We start from the raw sequence: 14225 nt of genomic DNA on the forward strand, positions 1-14225 counted from the left end.
AATATATCTTAGATATATGTAGATTATTTAAACGTGTGGTACGATCAAGTCAATGCATGATAAGAAATTTAATAGAATTGTTAAGTTGCCAACGGAAAAGTGATAAGATAAAAATTGTCTTCCAGAGCATTGCTTTAACTACAGCACCACTGGAAATCAGGAGAGACGTTCTTCAAACTACAGTCTTCCACCACGGGAGAAACCTATTAGTGATGAACACATAAACAAGGACTGGTATAGAATAAAAAGTACTTCTGAGATAGAATTGTAACATCTTCTCCAAATCGAAATATGTTGATTTTTTTTTTGTGTGTGTTTTTTTTTTAATTTTTTGTACTTCTCTCAAGTGTAGAAGTTCAAGATGAATTGTAATTAGTTAATGGCCATTGCTTAACAACTCAAATTTTTAAAAAATGCTCTTCATATTTCCCTATGTTATGTACATCACACGTATATAGGACGTCTCTTGTGGAAGCTGTGTAGTCTTAGTCTATATCATTGTATATATCAATAGTGTGTTTTGTAGGAGACCCTGTAATATGCGAAGATGGACTATCATCTGAAACAGGATATTATCCTGGATGTGTAGATAAGTAAACTGTAATGTTCATGTTTATATATTCAAACATATAGACACTCTACACATATCTTCATATTCTGTAAGTACATTCTAATTGCATGTGGTTTTCTTTTTTATGTTTATATCCCAATCACTGTCTTTTTATACTATATTTTATCAAATATTACATTCTTATAATTTGTTTGAATGAACCATTTAACAATTCAAATTCTATTTTGTTCTTATGTATATTTTTGCAATATTATTTCAGTCTATTATCCCGAGGTGACAATAACCCCTTCCGTTTCTGCTCAGCTAAAATATGACGAATAATAAAATAGTGGTTTCTTTGCAAACCTAACTTTTTTTCGATGTAATTTTTATTCAAATGAGCATTATTTCTACGATGTGTTCTGGAATGTAAACGGGTTCCATGTAACCAATGCAAAAACAAACAAAACAATGAAATATCGGATACAGATTTGATGCAAAACTCGTTCAGACCTATATTTACGATGAATATGGAGGTAATATAATAACAAATCTGATCATTTGTCTTGTTCCAGTGGCTTTATTATAATGAATAAGTTCTTACTATTCACAATATTCCGTGGTGTAAATCCGACGTGTTTTATGGGTACAGTTTGCAAAATTTTAATCAACTTACATAAAACTACTTTTTTTTTAAGACATCTGATAATGAAATTTTAAACTTAAAATCGGCGATACAGCATTGCTTTCATTTGTGTAATTTCCTTAACTTCTTAAAAGGGAAACTTAAGACATGTGATAAATGTGTATGTTTTATATTGCATTTAAATGCAAACAGCAGAACTTGATATAGTTTTCACTTTGAACTGTCATGTCCATTTTCTGCTGCGTTGGTTGAATGAAAAAAAAGGTGGTGGTTAATATATAGCGTGTCATACCATAATACGTTTCATTTAACTAAACGGTTCATTATTTTGTGCAGCAACATTCAGTTGGATTTTTATGATAGCTTTGAAACCAATATTATAGAAAACTAGAATACTGTTGTAAAAAAACAGCTAGAGTACAAAGGTAATGATTTCAAAAAGAATGCAAAATGTTATTAGTTAAAAGTAGAAAAATAATCATATAAAAATCATTTAGACACATGATAATATTTTCAACACTCAATATCACTAGCGCAATCGTGTATATAGACGCAATCAGCCTATCATTGAATGTTTAACAAAACAAAGTTTATCATTTATAGCGGAAAGTGATATAAGAGTCATAGATTTTGAAAAAATAAACTTTATTGTATGAACGTTTGCTTCACAATTATACCAAGACGACAGGTACAAATAAGTTACATTTTCTATTCTATTGCGACACGAATGTAGTATTTAAAAATGTATATACATATTTTTTTTCATTTTTAAAAAGGGTTACATGTTCTGTAAGAGTAAAAGCGAAATATAACGGTATTCCCAGCCCTCATACTCGCAATGAGATTTTCAAAGCAGGACTTTTTGTAAGTACTTTATTGATTGCAATCTGTCTATCACTACCTGCGTTGGAATGGGGGAAATGCATCATTTAATGTTTTATTTTTGACTAATCCTATTGCATATTAACTTTGCTAAACAAGATGTATAAGAAAGTATTAATGTATTTGAGTTTATTTTTTTCTTGTTTCATACAGAAACAATGATTCATTTTGACTTTTTCATAATAATATTTTTTCAATGTAAAAGCTACATCATTATCATTGTGTCCTAATATAACGAAATAAATCTAATAATTAACATCTTAAAGAGGTACAGACATAAATTGCTTAATGATCTTACTCAAGGTTTCATTTTTCGTAAACATAGATTTATATTTGGCATGACCTTCAACGTGTAGAAGGGATGATGGCTTGTCAGAATTAGAAATTGCTAACATTTTTCGGTCATCCGAATTCAATCTTAGTTTTACTAGAGATCGTACTAATTGTTACCATGTCCTATAAAGTTCTTTATTTTTGTACGCTTTATTTTTAATTTGTAGTTTGTCGGCCTTTGGCCTTCATCAAATAGTCTTATCCAAATATTTGACCTTGGTTTTTTTGTATCTTTGTTATTGCTTAATTTTCGTATAAACAATACACATTTTGATACACGCTGATTTAGGAATCACTAGGTTAATGGTAAAGGTACAGGCGGCTGTAATGTGGGTAATAGTTGAATGACAAAATTGCCTTTTAAAACTAAATTTAGGTATCTTTTTCAAATGCAAGCATTTTAATTAAACATACAATTATAGAAACTATGATTAATAACAAATATAATATCAATTGGATAACTTTTACCCAAAAAGTCATTTTGTAGGAGATGAATGGTTTTTAGGGCTAATAATTAGATTCATTTATAGTAATGTTCAATTTCTTATGTTTCTTTAACTGATCCAATAAAATGTTACTTCTGAGGTTAAAGTGAGTTCAGGCTGAGTTTTACCATAAGTTTCTAACTACATGTTGTTCTTACTTAAAAACTGAGACAACAAAATGTATGCGCATTGTAAAAAAAACTGCTGCTAAGTAGTTTTAAAAGAAGAAAAAAGTGTCCAAATATGCATAGTCGAATATACCCAGCGGTTGCGCTTGGTTGAACATACGTCAGGAGAGTGTTCAAGATAAACATGTTTTGTTACTTAAACTCTGTATTGAAAATGGATATTTTTTACGTTAATGATACCAATAAGAGTGCAGTTACAATGATTATTACTAACGTTTTTTGTACTCTATGTTGGCTTTTCAGTCAGTTCTTTTCTTTTGGGGACACCTAGACGATTAGAACTGATTTCTAGATATATTTATTTTTCAGTCAGTTACTACAAGTCTTTATTTTAGTTCCCTTTTCCACTTTCATATTCCAAAAACTACATTGAATGCAATCCAGAGGGTGACACAGACGGTCAATTGAAAGAATACTGTATAAAATTGTATAGACACTTTTATAGAGCAACAAATGCTTAAAGAAATTAATATCACTTATTTGAAATTTTTATACGAAATAATATCAATGGTTATATGGCGAACATCGTGGTTTTTATACATTGACCACAAGTGTCAAGACAACAACGAAACTGTCTAGTCTGTAGAGACATTTGATTAATTGGTCAAACTGTCATTTATGCAAAAAAGTAAAAGTTGAGAAAAATACCATGAAAACAAGTGAATCATGAAGTTTGTCTATTTCGTTATTTAAATATTTGTTCATGGTTGATAATTTAAGCCTTATACGTATGCATACGAGGTTGAGGAAGGAAGCTCAATGCTAATTACCTTTACGTCTACAGTTCCTGTTGGATATGATGGCACTACTCTTTGTAATGTCAAGTTCGATTTGTATTCGAAAAATCATCAAACAACTTGTTATGGGAACAATACTAAACCTGATTATGTTGTCTTTGGTAATGGAGGTACCCAGTCATGTGTTATCGTTATAGAGAGTAACACTTAGAACACCAATGTTTCGTTAGTAGTGTGATGATATAGTGATGGAATATACAACTACAAAGACATGATATAATTCATTCGACTTTCCTATATCGTAAATGTGGGGATTTATGATCCATGGACAAATGTAACACTTCCAGATATCAAGGTTTACTACATTATTTAGTTAGTATAATGTTTATGGCTTTATTTTGGATACAAACGAAACGCTTTAAATTGATGGTATACACACAAACACTAGTGAATAAAAGAGCAGCAAGGACTAAAATTACAGTGCAGAGTTTAGACCCGGTCACCGATAGGGTGAGCGCCCTCTCAGTTTATGAAGAAGCACTGGCCGAGTGGCTATCATGTTTGGTGCGAAATTAAGACATTATGCACAAATTCGTTCACGAAATCGGCATTTCTACCCAATAACGAACGATGAGCTAATGATTTCCATCGTAAAGCTTGTGAAGTGATTAAGTCTTGTGTCGGTATAATTCCATGCCGAAAACTTATTTGTAAGAAGTTCAGCACGTTTAAAAAGTCTATGTCTGAGGTACGAAATTGGCTCAACAGAAGGGTCTGATGGAACTTGCAACAGATAAAAGGAAAATAAGCAGTTTTGAATGAGAAACCTACCCTTTTGTGGTATAGTTGAGAAATGAGTTTCTACTTTTTTCTATCAAATAGTAGTATAGGATAATTTTTAGTTTTGGAAAATCTAATATCATCATTAGTACTCTTTACGATAAAGAAAGCATCTACATGGTGTTTTGATTTGTAGTGTTTCCGTTTTATTGTTTTCTGATTTATTATCTTTTTATAGTTTTAGTTTTTAAATGGATATTCAGATAGGTTCTATTTCAATCAAGGCAAGGAGTGATGTTTGTTTTTAAAATGCTTTTTAAATACGCAAATCTATGTTTAGATTCCTTGACAAACATAGTAAGTATTTCAAGTTGAAGATATATATCAATTTACAGGATAACTGATTGTAAAATGTGCAGATGTTTTTTACTTTCTTGAATTGATTATCACCATAAGTCTGGGTTGTTTTTGTTTTTTTGGGGTTTTTTTTTGTAACTTTTAACATTCGGTCAGTAGACATAACACTTCAAAATATTAACAAAACGTAGGTGATAAATGGCGACAATGTGATATAAAAACATCAAACATACCATTAATTTATTGTGATTTATTGAAATTTATCAATAACTGCATACTGCATCGAGGATCGTGTTATGAAATATTTCTGTTATAGAACATCTAACATTTTCTGTCGAAATTGAAATTGCAAGCACAATTGGAATTATAATTCAGTCCTTATTTAGAAAGCTTGTTTTTTTCAATCTCGCTTGAAGTAAATTAACTAAGCAGTTTTAAAATAAAGACAAGTATTTCAGGTAACTGCTGTAGACAAGGATAAATTTCGTCAAAGGAAACTATGTATAATAGTAATCGATCCTCACAACTTTTGATGGCACTTATCATCATTACATGGAGATAGGGGAATGTGTCCTGTATAGAAACGACAAAGGGCCTTTTGGGGTAAATATATGATGTTTTTAAGTCGTATGTGTCTGTCTGTGTAGCTGTTTTTAATAATCAAATATAAGAAAAACAAATATAGTCTACCTTTTAAGCTATGAAAAATAGCCTAGTTTTATAAATATTTAGATTAGTCGTTTATAGGTTTTCCTTCAGTAATTGCCTTTTTAAGCAGAAGAACAAATTTCGTTTCATGGTTATACTTTCGTATTCTGTCATGTTCCTCAACACTAACATTAACGCATGTTTGGACATTTTTGGTTATTCCCTTAACCAAACAAGATTTCATAAATAGTTAATTATTATGAGATCATGTATTTCAGGTACACGCATTTTTCACAAATTGTGGTTCGGGATGGGAAGGGTCAACATGTAACAGTGGTGTCGCGGTAAGAAGTGGACGATCTGTTTTCGTGTTTCGTGTCTGTGAAGAAATCACAAGAACAAAAAAGAAACTGCTACATCAACCTTACATTAAATGGATCAACTGTGATGCCAATGATATGTCTGTAGCTGTTCATAACCACGTGTACACGGTAGAGTATTAACATTTAATCAAACGGATCAAGAAATGCACTTTTTTCCTTCTATTATTCTTTGCACAAGAAGAGGATTTTTGGTTTACAACAGAACTTGAAGTTCAATCATTTTTGTTAGCTAGTCGTCGTTTTTAATTTTATCAAATTGACCTAAGAGACATTTAAAGCTCAATGGTTTCGACAAAGATATTTTAATGTACATATAATAAAATTACTTCTATGACATAAAGAAATAAAAAGCTTTCCGAAGACATAAACAAATATTTTTAGTTAAACATATACAATGCTTGACTTCATCAAATTTGTGCATTAAGGAATTACTTCCGACTGGTGCAAAGATTGTTTTCTATCCTTACTCACGGCATGGATTTATAAGTAGTATAGGTATCGTACCCTCAATGCACGACTTGCAACAAACGGAAGGTTTATGAGGCACATTAAGTGTTCCTCGAATCCCGGCAGATGACTATAAGAGTAATCAAGGGAACCAACGTTATAGCGGTAATCAAAAGAATGTTATTCAGGGACAAAGACCAGACATGGAGAACAGATATACACAACAAAGAACATATAGTAACTAAAATCATACATGCAAAGTAACAAAAGCAAATGAGCAACTCGGACTCCACTAAAAACTGGGAGCATGGACAAGGTGCACCGGTAGGGTAAGCGTCCTCTCCTTTTTCTAGAAACACCCGCCGAGTTGCTCATAAAAAGTCAAGTCTGGGGTAGACAAACAAGGAAAGGAAAACTATGACCTGTTGAATAAATCAGATTTCATGGTGCAGATGGATACACCATAAAGATCCACGAATTCATGATGACGACCATAAAACTTCTGTAGTGATGACTTCAATCTTGTAGCAACATAACCCTGTTTCAGAAGCCTATTTGTTAGCGTTCTAGCGCGATACAAAAAGTCCGCGTAGTTTCGGCAAACTCTGGCATAACGTAGGAGTTGTGATATGAACACTCCATATGCAGATGCTGAGGAAATGTTGACACAGATGAAAGAAAAGTTGAAAAAGTCATCACGTTTGTCGTAAAGTTTGGTCAATAGTTTTTCCATAACGATCCACGAGTTCTTGATGACGACCATAAAACTTCTTTAGTGATGACTTTAGTCTTGTAGCAACATAACTCTGTTCCAGAATCCTCTTTGTTAGAGTTCTAGCGTGATACATAAACTTCGGCCTGGCAATGTAACTACTGATGACCAAGAGTTCGGAAATTCATGGAGGTTGGTTTATTTGTTTTAAATATAGAATGAAAATGGGATACGTTGTAAAGTCAAAGACAGTTACTTCTTTATAAAGTAATTACTGTTAAAAAATATACAAAAGAAAATCGGAATATAATTTTAGATAACTATGTTTTTTTCATAAGTTGGACTATCACGTAGCAAATAAAAAAAATAAAAACTTAAATTATCAATGAAATTTAATATACAAAAGATGAGGAAACAAACAAAACAAATTTATATGCAATGAAATGTACAATACCAAAAGATTATTAAGTCTGACATAAATGATGTGTATTCCAGCCAGTATTAAACTTCCCATTTGATGAAATACTGGGCAAAACGAAATGGAACGGGGTCATGGACATTTTGGAATAGAGCAATGGACAATGAAAAGGGGGTTAAGTAAAATGGAGAATCGGGATTTTCAAGTCACACATAGATAATAAACACATTTTTACTTAAATCATGAATGTAAAATATTGATGGAGCGATCTTGAATATAAGTAGAGAGAAAACAATAGTTGATAAAAATAGAGAGGGGAACGTTTCCCTAATAGGGTAGCTATTTAAACCATGGAATAGGTATTTTTCGTACGAACAATATAACACTTCATTTTACTTTTGCGCATTTATGTTAATGCTGAACGTTGACGGTAGTGTAAATCATCTCACAAATTGAAAAAAATGGGTTTTCCCGCTTCGATTAACCATAAATACGAACGGTTGAGCATATAAATGTACTTTTTTAATTGCTGCCTAGGATACTAGAGAAATATAATGATTGATTCATATAATCGTACAAAGTATGTTAAACACGAACTTCTCAGCTTGTAAATACGGATTTCAATATCCTAATTTTATGAGTTAAGCAGTTAAGCAATAATTACTACACCAACACTGGGTAATGTGACATTCTACGTGAGCCAAAGCCTGTACACGTTCGACACCTGCACCAACAGCCGACATGATTAAGAAAAGTCTTGCTTCACGTGTACAAAACAATTCTTAATAATTAAGTATCTGTAAAATATAAATTGAGCCAACGGATTTCTAGATGTCTAAACATTACCTATATTCCCGACAGCGAGAAGGAAATATCCGCTCGACAGCAAGATTTACATTTATATAAATTGAAATAGAGGACAGACAATCTGAGTGTAAGAAAAAAATAACCAGGAATATTCCTGACCTGCACTGACCCCTAAAACGTTAACGTATCTAATGCATGTTCAAATCTGAGCTTAATCACAAGGCGTATGTTTCAGTCCAAATTCATGTGTCGACTGGCTTTTATCTCCCCTCCCCTTAATTTTCAGTAGTAATTGTAACACGTGATAAACAGTCATTGTGTTAGTCTTAGCTACGGCGTTAACCGAAAATATAACCATATTGGGTACCGTATAGCGGGTTATTATGGTGAGTGTAAAAGTTTGCGATTTGCAGGGAAAATGCCAAATATTTTGGCAGATGCTATGTTGTGCTCTAAGTACCTAAGCTCAGGGTAAATATTTCGCAGAATGTTTTTTACCGTTTTTGGACAGCCTGCTGAAATATGCCAGAATAAGCATTTCAAGAAAATTTCCTTCTATACGGTATAAAATAATAATAAATACAAAATTGTTAGCAGAACATTTTTTCTTAAAGTAGGATTTCGTACAAGATATGCATCTTTATTTTTGTAATTTCAAGTGCTAAATATGATAATATCAGATGTCGAATAAATGAACTGAAAACAATTAAAAATTGAAACGATCTACAACTTCTAATCGACCCAGCTTTGTAAACATGGTCATATTTTATCCTATATTTGTATAAAAGCATGAACGTGCATTTGATAATTCAATGAAAAATTGAAAAAATGTGAAAAAAATTGCTAAGTTTGATGCGTTATATTATCGGTTGGCATGTTTATGATAGCTTTTTCTCATACTATACATGTCACAACAAATCAGTATTATACAAACGTCTCGGGAAAAAAATCCAAAGAACAAACATTAAATGTTTTGAAATTTAAAAGTAAGATACTTGCTTGTTTCTTACATGTTCTAAGTTAGATGAAGTCGACGGATGCTTTATCAAAATATTCTTTTGCAGATCAAATAAAAAAACCAAATACTGCGTACCTTTTAATGTGTCTAATCTGTTAGAATAATAACTTCCAACAAAATTAAAAATACAAAAAAAGATTTTATTTTTTATTTTCGATCAAACTCATTTTTTCTATTATTTGGAAAGTCGACAGAGATATATATTCCCATTAATTGTTGGTACTGTGTTTGATCGCACGATTTATTGCTTTGTGATGTCAAGTTCAAGATCAGATTCCAATGGTTTAAAAAATAAATTGATAAATGCGTATGTTTAATAGTGATTTTTATTACCTTGATAAAATTTTGTCAAATTCGAATATGTTTCCACAATTATTTACTACGTTTACATGATAATAAGTAGTTGAAATGATTGATTTCCTTCCTTTGAATAATGTTTTACACCTGTCGTGTTGCTGCGTTTTTATTGCCTGATTAGTAAAGGATTATACCTGCTTGTAATATAACGGGTGCCGCTGGTGGAGCAGGATATTTTACCCTCCGGAGCACCTGATGTCACTCCATGTAGTTTGTACAGGTTCATATTGCTAGTACTTGTGTGTATGTGTGTGTGTGTGTGTGTGTGTGTGGTGTCATGTTGACTTTTTCTTCAGTTTGCACATGTAATTTTTTTCCGGTTCGCCACATTGTGTATGCAGATCGACTTTTTTTCCATTTCTTCACATTTAGGCCATGTTTAGGGATTTAGACGTATTTGAATCATCCCATAGCTAACGCTTCGGTATTTCTGCCGATATTTACCATAGCAATTTTAATTTAATTAGTTTTCTGTTGTTCAGCGACATTTGAAACATTTTTAACTTTGCTATTGTGGAGTGAATAGCTCCAGTTCAGAGTCATCTTTCGCTGCTGAGCTAACTCCCATGATAGAAAAATCGACAACAGAAATACCCTAGTCCACCATTAAGGAAATAACGACACAAACTGAACCCAACTTTGATATTTAAAAAAAAACAACAATTAAAATTGGTTTTACTACCACGATTAAGAAAAAGACACGTACAGAGCACACTACATCCAGAGATGACGTAACTGCACAAATTGAGGACACTCTTACGAAGGAAATGAAAACTGAACCTGCAACAAGTACGTTAAAAACGACTGAACAAACCTATACTAAATCAGATAAGATTCGATGAAAAAATTATCAAAACTAATCAGGGGATTCAAAAGAAGGGGAATGAAATTAACGTAAATATATTATTGATCACAAATTGTAAAATACTTCTTAGAGTAGTGTTGAGTGGTACATAAATCTACACCAAATATTTGTTGTATATATATGGCTCATTACATAGCTAGATCTGGATACTCTGTTGAGACAGTTTGTTTGACCGAATCAAGATGTTGTATTGCAGATTACCTTGCAGTTACAACACTTATTGGATCCTTTGCCGGAGTAGTTGCTGTAGCTGTATTTTTTTATAATAATAGTTGGACTTTGTTATAAATTCAGGTAGATTTTATTTTAAAATGCTATAATTCCCTTACAAAAATGTGTTTCTCAATGTCTACATGTACAGGTCCAGATAAATAGTCGTTGTCGTAAATTTAGATACGTATACATAACAATAAAAAAGCTTAAACTTATATGTAATTCTCATTATCATCCAGGGCGGATCTAGAATGTTATAACAAGTGTGAGGCTTACATGTAACACTGTTATCTTTATCCCTGGATTTGCCCTGAGTGACTACAGATGCACATGAATCAATTCATATGGAATGGGGAATATAAACATTTACATTTATACTGCATCTTCAAATATTTACTCGATCGAACTACGATGGCTCGAACACCCGGGCTTTCTCAAACACAAATGAAAGTACAAAACGTTTTATATCTACAAATCAACATAACAATCTGAAAGCGAATGACAAATGTCCAACAACAAAATAATAGCAATTTCTAACGATAATGACGAACTCAAACCGGCAACGAAACAAAATCCGGAAATCTTCGAACATATGAATAGTCCCTTGAGTTCAGGCTAGCGAGGTTTAACTGATGTATTTCAATCTGGTCATTTTTTTGTCATTTCCGGTATTTTATAATTTAGGAACAAAAAAAATGTCTCATTGCAAATACTATTGTTGACAGGAATACTAAGCGGAGTGATTCAGAGAAAACAAAAACCAATGGTGATAGTAATATGGACCATGATAGTATTTTAGATACTGGATTCTCACCTCTGTATCGGTCAATTTACTCAAGGAATGTTGATGAAGAAACTATCTTTGCTGAACGGTTCAAGAGATCGTCATACAATGGATCCTTCTAACAAAATTATCGTAGAGCAGATGAGTGTATAGAGAATGCGCATGTATTAACAATTACTCTGACTTCAACAGTTTATTTACAGTTCATGTGAATTAAGCTCCACATTAAATTCTTCTAATTGATCTTCTTATGGAATTCACTAAACATGGTTTAAATGTGAAATTTACACATGAAATGAATACGAAAGTTCGAGTCGCATGAATCTCATGCCATAAAATATATTTTCTCCATTTACGTGATAATCATTTGAAAATAATATGAAAATGATGTGTAAATATTTTTCCCGTGAACTTACAAAAACATGTTTTGTGTACTTTTATTTTCAATAGTCAATCACAAAGATATGGAGCGGGTTGTACTAATAATAAGTAATTTATCCGGCATTCGGCGTTGAACTTTTTAAATGCTAAAATGCAAATTTTTAAGTACATGTACAAGTTTCTGTTATAATCCGGCAAAATATGAAGAGTCTGAGACGTGAATGTCAATAATTCACCCATCTGTCAATATAGTTTCATTAAAGAAAGTTTCTATTTTGAAATTAAATGACAACTGTTTAATCGCAGCATCTTATTATTTTGATTTTACTTTATTATTTTTATATCTTAATTATTTTTCAGAAATGTTTCATATGAATGGCAGAATTGAATTTTTGAGAGTTATCTGTCTATTAAACTCTTCAGTGCATTTAATGAAATAATGACTACTTTTGTCAAAATGGTATGGAACATTATATATATCTATTCCTTGATTCTGGTATTACAAACAGTTGAATGACAATGCATCGTGGTGGTTTGTTATTTTATACCAGTTTTACCCGTCGCCTGATTCTTATGCAGACTGACACTTATACACTGAGTGATGGAACAAGGTAAATCAATCATGTTTCCATATGCTAAATGAAATAAAAACGGAAATATTATTGGTGGATTCAATATTATATACGATGAGTGCATTACTGTTTGTAGGTTTAAATTGGTAAGGAGCTGACATATCAGTTAAATGCTTAGTTCTTTCTTGTGCATTTGTGTAACGAATTGCTTTGTTTTAACAAGGGACTTAAACCTTTTTTTGAACTTACATTCAGGTATATTGATATCTGTAATATTGTTTTTGATAAATCACAATTGTTTTTCGTAGATACTTCTTTTATGCTTTCTGTATATTTTGCATATAATCGAATTGACCTTGTGCATGATTATCGCCGCTTTTTTCGGTTTATATTGTGACGAAAATATAAACACAGTGGATAACGTCAATTATCTAACTACTATCAACTTCCAGAGGCAGAAGATTTCTTGCAAATTGTATGAACTTTTTTTTCAAAAATGCAATCATTACAGATTATTGTGGTTGCTATTTTCATTAATAAACATGTTTATTTAATTGTATAAAACTTCGATCATTTAGGAAGATCTTAAATTGCCTTTACTTTTATAGTTGAATCTTTTGATAATCCTACAAAAGTACTTATAAATGAACAACAGTTCTGATATAAGTGCAAAATAAGACTCCTGTTGCATTTTGAAACAAAAACTCAATGTTTGTTTAAAATGAAGTAATCTAGATAGTTTTGTATGCGTTGAGCTATTTATGAGTACATATAATATATATGTGTTCATTCGAATTCTTGTAAAAGTAGATATGTTGTTTAATTACATTGCCTTTTGCGTTTTAAATAAAATCTATTTTCATAATATTTTGCATATATATACACATTGTAATAATTCACTTTGTATTGTTTTGACTTCGTTTTCAATTATAGCATGTTTGTATTGTCTGTTGGTTTGTTTCTAACAGAAAGATAACAGCTGATTTCTAAAACTAACCATAAAAGGTTAATTAACAAAAATAAATTATAGATAAGCAGTCCTTTATGAAAAATACCATAAGTGCAAGATTATTCATACGTTATGACGTCAATATCTTAACCTATTATGACGTAATAACACGACTAATTTCACACTTACTTTTTTGTGAAGTTTTAAGTCTTGCATCTTCATGACCTTAAACAAATTCTTCTGGACAAAACACAAATATACATATCCTGTCATTTGTTACAGACAAACCAATCAAGATCAGATGTGCCCTGTCATCTTAAACAATTCAATGCAAAGATTAATACATTTAGGCTAAGTATTTCGATCTGTAGAGAAAAAAACAGCATTACGTTTGGACAATGAAGATAAGATAATTAAGGACTGTAAAAACTGCTTGCAATTCATTTCACTTCTCATGATATTTGTAATGATTTTAATGATTCCAATTGATAGCTGTTGCAATTGCAATGATTGTGTTAGGAAAGGAGAAAACTTTTAATTTAATTCGCAGGCTAGGATTGAAATGGTTGCAACTGACGTTTTCCATATCAATTTAGAGCTCTTTATGTCTTGGATTTATCATAACTCTTTTATCAAATGGTTGTTCATATACAACAAGTATAAGCACTGCATGGGAAGGACAAATAACGAAATTCCGAAAATGTTGCAAAATT

At 31.6% G+C, this 14225-nt stretch overlaps 1 protein-coding gene across 2 annotated transcripts; it reads left to right on the top strand.

Moving 5' to 3' along the window:
- Positions 1 to 2918: 2918 nt before the first annotated feature.
- On the top strand, positions 2919 to 13405 carry LOC148598411 (uncharacterized). 2 transcript variants are annotated; one of them, XM_088561973.1, is made up of 6 exons: positions 2919 to 5561; positions 5885 to 6097; positions 7252 to 7340; positions 10810 to 10907; positions 11552 to 11774; positions 12352 to 13405. In XM_088561973.1, the coding sequence occupies exons 1-3, from the start codon at positions 5511 to 5513 to the stop codon at positions 7264 to 7266; spliced, it is 279 nt and encodes a 92-aa protein (XP_088418099.1). In that variant the 5' UTR covers positions 2919 to 5510; the 3' UTR covers positions 7267 to 7340; positions 10810 to 10907; positions 11552 to 11774; positions 12352 to 13405. The 2 variants fall into 2 exon arrangements, with proteins under 2 accessions (XP_088418099.1, XP_088418098.1); XM_088561972.1 differs by lacking the exon at positions 7252 to 7340.
- Positions 13406 to 14225: the final 820 nt, after the last annotated feature.

The sequence above is a fragment of the Perna viridis genome, chromosome 14 (genome assembly GCF_037379345.1).
Source record: "Perna viridis isolate PV_CMFRI_1.1 ecotype Kerala chromosome 14, ASM3737934v1, whole genome shotgun sequence".
In the NCBI taxonomy this organism is placed as follows: Eukaryota; Metazoa; Mollusca; class Bivalvia; order Mytilida; family Mytilidae; genus Perna; species Perna viridis.

Coding starts and splice junctions, on each gene's coding strand:
- LOC148598411 (XM_088561972.1), top strand. CDS start 5,511: ATGGAGATAGGGGAATGTGTCCTGTATAGAAACGACAAAGGGCCTTTT. Junction 5,562..5,884: donor ACGACAAAGGGCCTTTTGGG/GTAAATATATGA, acceptor CATGTATTTCAG/GTACACGCATTTTTCACAAA. Junction 6,098..10,809: donor TTCATAACCACGTGTACACG/GTAGAGTATTAA, acceptor GTTGTATTGCAG/ATTACCTTGCAGTTACAACA.